This window comes from Triticum dicoccoides, chromosome 4A, assembly GCF_002162155.2.
Source record: "Triticum dicoccoides isolate Atlit2015 ecotype Zavitan chromosome 4A, WEW_v2.0, whole genome shotgun sequence".
NCBI lineage: Eukaryota > Viridiplantae > Streptophyta > Magnoliopsida > Poales > Poaceae > Triticum > Triticum dicoccoides.
The window spans coordinates 117,166,386-117,171,239 of record NC_041386.1 but is presented as its reverse complement, the minus strand read 5'-3'; the positions used below and the strand labels follow the sequence as shown (position 1 = coordinate 117,171,239).

The following is a 4,854-nucleotide window of genomic DNA, read 5'->3' as shown; positions in this document are numbered from 1 at the left end:
CCCCTGTGTGGGATGTGTGGAGTCCCGGACTCGTGGAGACATTCTTTGCTGAACTGCACAACCTCCAGATGTACTTGGGCTTTAGTGGATGATGATCTTGCTCAAAAACTGGTGGCAACCACCGAACCTAAAGCCAAGCAGTGGCTGTTCGCTATGATGGAGATGTTATCACATGACCAGTTTGTTCTAACGGCAGTCACACTTTGGGCCATATAGACAGCACGAAGGGAAGCCATCCATGAGCAGTTTTTCCAAACACCGCAAGCCACCAATTCCTTCATCAAGAACTTTATCTCAGAACTCACCATCCTGTCAACGCAACGACCCACTAGCGCGCCGGGAGCTGCAAGGCAAGCACCGGTCGCTCGACCGAAGGCACCCCCAGTTGGGTTTGCTAAAATTCATGTTGACGCGGGGGTCCGAGCTGGCAGAGGTGGTTCTGCCTCTGCAGTTTGCCGCGATCACTTGGGAAACTATATGGGAAGCTCATCGTTGGTCATATCAGGTTTGGAGGACCCCCTGATCTTGGAAACAATAGCATGTAGAGAAGCTCTTGCTCTGGCGGAAGATCTCAACATTCAGAACATGGTGATTGCATCAGATTCAAAACAGGCTATCTCTGACATTGGAAGAAGAAGTATGGGGAAGAACGGAGCAGTTGTTCATGGAATCAACTGTAGATCATCTCCCTTTAATTGTACTTTTACTTTTGAAGGCCGTGCAACCAATATGGAAGCACATAAATTAGCCAAGTTTTCTCTTAGTAGAGGGTCGGGGCGCCACGTTTGGTTGGGCCAACCCCATAACCCTGCTTGTATCCCACAAATTGTGGCTTTTGATGAATAATTTGGTTTTACCCCCTAAAAAAACACCCGTAGTTCTGCTTCTGCACGAGGAGCCGGAAGCCAGCGCGGCGGATTTGCGGAAGCCATCCCTACTCCTTCGTCCTCCCGCTATCTCCTGCCGTCTTGCGCCGCACCCTCTCCCTGCCTGCGCCTCCTGCATCGCGGCCATCTCCTCCCTCTCCGCACTCCGCGGGCGTCTTGTCCTCCGCCGCAGCCCTCTCAAGATCCCCTCCGCCGCCGCGGCCCTGCCCCATTCCTCGTGGCCTCCTGCTCCTCTACGCCGCCTACTGCCAGGTTCTGCTCGCCCCCTCCCGGTCCACCCCTCCACGGCCTACTTGCAGCACGCTGTCGGCCGTTCTCGCATGGAGAAGGCACAAGGGGCACCACCGTCGGCGCCGCGGCAGTCCAGTTCCACCACCGCTGGTAGGTCCTCTGCCAATACACCGACGAACTTGTGATCTTATATTCTTTTGATTCTACGGTTGATCTCAGCAATCACAAGGCCTGTGCTCATTTAGACCATGTAGCAGATAGCAATGCCCTACAACAGGGGCGGAGCTATAGGGTGGCCAGGGTGGGCCGCGGTCCACCCGGGGATTTTGGAGCAGCCTATATACCTATGGATATTTAACTGGGCCAAAAAAAAAGATGGCCCAATAATACTTACCTCTCCCGCTGCGACCAGCCCTCGTTCAGCCACAGCCCACGAGGCCACGACCTTCCACATCGAGCCAGAGGACGCCCTCGTCCCGACGACCGACGCCCTCACCTCCGCGGCGCCGCCGTTCCTCACGGCCTCGCCGGTCGCCGGCCCGAGCCCAGGCCGCCTCCCCTTCCCGCCCGGCACCCCTGCCCCTCGGCTCCACCGCTCCCCCGCGCCGCTGCCCTGCCCTTGTCCCGAGCCGCGGCCGCCTGGCCCTGCCGCCCGCCCGCCCCTGCCTCCGCCCCCTCTGCCCTCCCTGCAAAGCCGATGCCCGTCGCCGTCGGTGCCGCTCACCAGCCAGTCTCCGGCCATCCGGCGGCAGCATCGCAACAAGTGTGCAAATCAATTTAAGGTACCGAATCCCCCTATTTTTGACTTAGGGTTTGCTTTTTTGCACTATGCTATCATGAATTGATGAACACATACATAATTTTGCACATCATTTCTGCCTCAATTTGCTTTATTGATAGAAACTAAATTTTATTGCAGAATTTTTGAAGAATGAAGAGGGCCGGAGACATTGTTTCTCTTTCTAAGAGAGAAGCTATGAAGATAGGGAAGAAGAAGAAGGCAATGAATATGTAAGATGTGGCCGAAGAGCAAGCCGGAGAACTTGTGTGTATTTTTGGTTGTGATTGAAGAGCAAACTCAAGAACCAACAGTGTCTATGTCGAATGTGACCATATAGTTGCTACTTTCATGGCAATGCAAAAGCGTAGGCGAGAAACATAGTCTTTTCGAGCTTCTCAAGGTATGTACTATGGTCCATATAGTATGTACTATGTATGCTTCTTTATGCAAAACTTAAACTTAATTGAGAATTTTAGTGTGTTTATAAGACCATATTGATCTATTTCTATGTGATATTGGTAACTATTAGAACACCCACATGTCATATTTCTTGTAAAAAAAAATTGAGGGGTCGGACCACCCTGATGTCAAATGCTAGCTCCGCCACTGCCCTACAGGATTAGGATTTAGGGAGGCAAAAAAATGTCAGGATTATAGTTTAAAAAACCATGAAGAAACTTATGCAGTAGATGAGTATTGATTAGTACCATTCCATGAATAAAGGGCACAAGGCCATCCTTCCATTATCCTTGTCCATTTTGTAAAGTAAGTTAGGCGGCCACTACCGTTGAGAAGAAAACATAGATATGCCCCTTACAAAACTCTATGCTAGCTCCTGTGTTTTGTAGTATTGCGCTAAATTCTTTCCATCAACTGTTTGGATGACAATGTCCTAAGCAATCTGGATAAAAGTTAGCTGGAATGAACATGTGTAACTAAATCTAAATGCATATATACTTCGAGGAGGAGTTCAATCCATACAGCTGCATTGTTGCTATTTAATTTTTAAATTCTCAGCTATATGGAAATTGATACTTCTTTTCAGGTCTGTGCTGATATCAGAATAACAGTTACAAAGACCTGAAAATTTAATCATACAGTAATATGCGACCAGCATGCAGTTCTAATTTTAATTTGCTAGAGATTATTAGTTTTAGTTTGCAAGAAATATACTTATATGGGTTTTGCAAAATTCTTTCCAAGCTTATGAGGCCGTGAATCTCATGGACGAGGGCCTCGCCGCTTCCGAACCCGGCCCATCCGTCGCCAAGCGGGCTCGGTTTATGGGGCCGCACGCATCCAGTAGCTCAGGCGCTGACCCTGAGATGGAGATCCGAGCACTAGTCTCGATGGCCAGCGGACTCTACCCGTTGGCACGGGCGGAGGCGCTCAGCGGCCTCGCTGCGGTCCTCGAGAAGGTGAATGCCGGCGGCGGGGTTGTGGAGTGTTGCTACGCTTGCGCGGAGAAATTGCTGAGGGACGAGGACGAGGGTATCAGGTTGGCCGCTGTGCGATTGGTGAGATTTTGTCATTTATGGGTACTTATGTTTTCTTTTGTGCTACTGTATGCTTTTGAGAGTTACATATGAGGAATTGAGGAGATCTCCTGTCTTCGGTGGATAGGTTGGCCTTTGTGCGGAAAAGTTTGCCATGAGAAAGGAGTTGGGTGGTGATGGTGACCAAATGGACCGGGTTTTCCTACAGGTATGGTTTGCATTTCGCGCTGGATTTGGTGTTCATGAACGGTAGGATCAACTAGCTGAGTGTGGGCCTAATGTTAATGTGATACCGACATTTTTATTTAGCCTAATACTTCTGTTTCTATATGTCAATTCCAGGCTACTAAAGTTTGGAATGAATAGTTATACGACATGCCCATAACTGATATTGGGAGCGATGTTCTTGTTTTTTACTTGAAAAGACCTGTATTTTCGGCAATTTACCTTTCTGTTCTTATCACCAGAAATCCTTTTGACAAGGTGAAAGTACTCATGGCAAATGAGATTTACTACTGAAACATGCAGTTTGTGATGCACGCAATAAGAAAGATGCATCTAATCATGCTTGTGCATTTAATATTTGTAAGCAAGTTTTACTCCACTGACCACTGTAATGATAACTGCTTTGTTTGCCCTCTGGACTTCTCTATTCAGCTTAGCTCCATGGCTAGGGACATGTGTACAGAAGTAAGAATTGAAGCATTCAACGCACTTGCCAAAATGCAGAGAGTATCTGAAGGTGTTTTGCTTCAGTCACTGTCTAAGAAGATCATAAAAACTGACACTGGGAGTGCCTCTAGCATCAAAGGGAAAAAATTACCACCTAAATTATCATCCCCCTGTGCTGCTGGCATATTTGCACATGGGGTTGAAGATGAATTTTATCAGGTCAGGTCATTCTCTTATACCACATAATTCCCCTTAACGTCCCGTGTCTTTTGTTTATTGTTCTATATGTTCTCCCTACAGGTCCGAACAGTTGCATGTAAAACGCTGGGAGCTCTTGCAAAGCTTTCAAACCAATATGCACAGAAGGCCTTGGACTTGTTGATGGACATGATGAATGATGATACAGAAGCAGTTAGACTGCAAACTTTGCAGACGCTGTTTGATATTGCAACATATGGATGTTTGAGCATGCAGGAGAAGCACATGCACATGGTACTAATTATCAATATAATGTATCTCGTGTAAGCTAGATGTATGAATTGGTTCTTTATTTTTAGTTAACTGTGCTAGATGCTAAATTTGGTAATCTTATGCCTCCTGTTGCTTTTGCAGTTCCTTGGCATATTGATGGATCCCAATGTCGTAGTTCAAAATGCAGCACGCAAGATCCTAGGGTCAGTGAATCTGCCTAAACTTCAAATGTTTAAATCTGCACTTGATGGTCTCATTGCAGGTCTGGAGAAAAATCCAGAGGTATGTTAGTGCAGAACAATCACCATGTCTCACA

General features: G+C 47.6%; 1 protein-coding gene across 2 annotated transcripts in view; it reads left to right on the top strand.

The window, feature by feature from the left end:
• Positions 1 to 1,779: 1,779 nt before the first annotated feature.
• LOC119285324 (protein SIEL-like) overlaps positions 1,780 to 4,854 on the top strand; it is a 10,026-nt gene continuing 6,951 nt past the window's right edge. For both annotated transcript variants that reach the window (XM_037564566.1, XM_037564565.1), the window contains exons 1-7: positions 1,780 to 1,900; positions 2,038 to 2,299; positions 3,103 to 3,416; positions 3,523 to 3,603; positions 4,053 to 4,286; positions 4,368 to 4,559; positions 4,680 to 4,820. In XM_037564566.1, the coding sequence (XP_037420463.1) occupies positions 3,123 to 3,416; positions 3,523 to 3,603; positions 4,053 to 4,286; positions 4,368 to 4,559; positions 4,680 to 4,820 (942 nt within the window). In that variant the 5' untranslated portion in view covers positions 1,780 to 1,900; positions 2,038 to 2,299; positions 3,103 to 3,122. The remainder of the gene's footprint in view (positions 1,901 to 2,037; positions 2,300 to 3,102; positions 3,417 to 3,522; positions 3,604 to 4,052; positions 4,287 to 4,367; positions 4,560 to 4,679; positions 4,821 to 4,854) is intronic.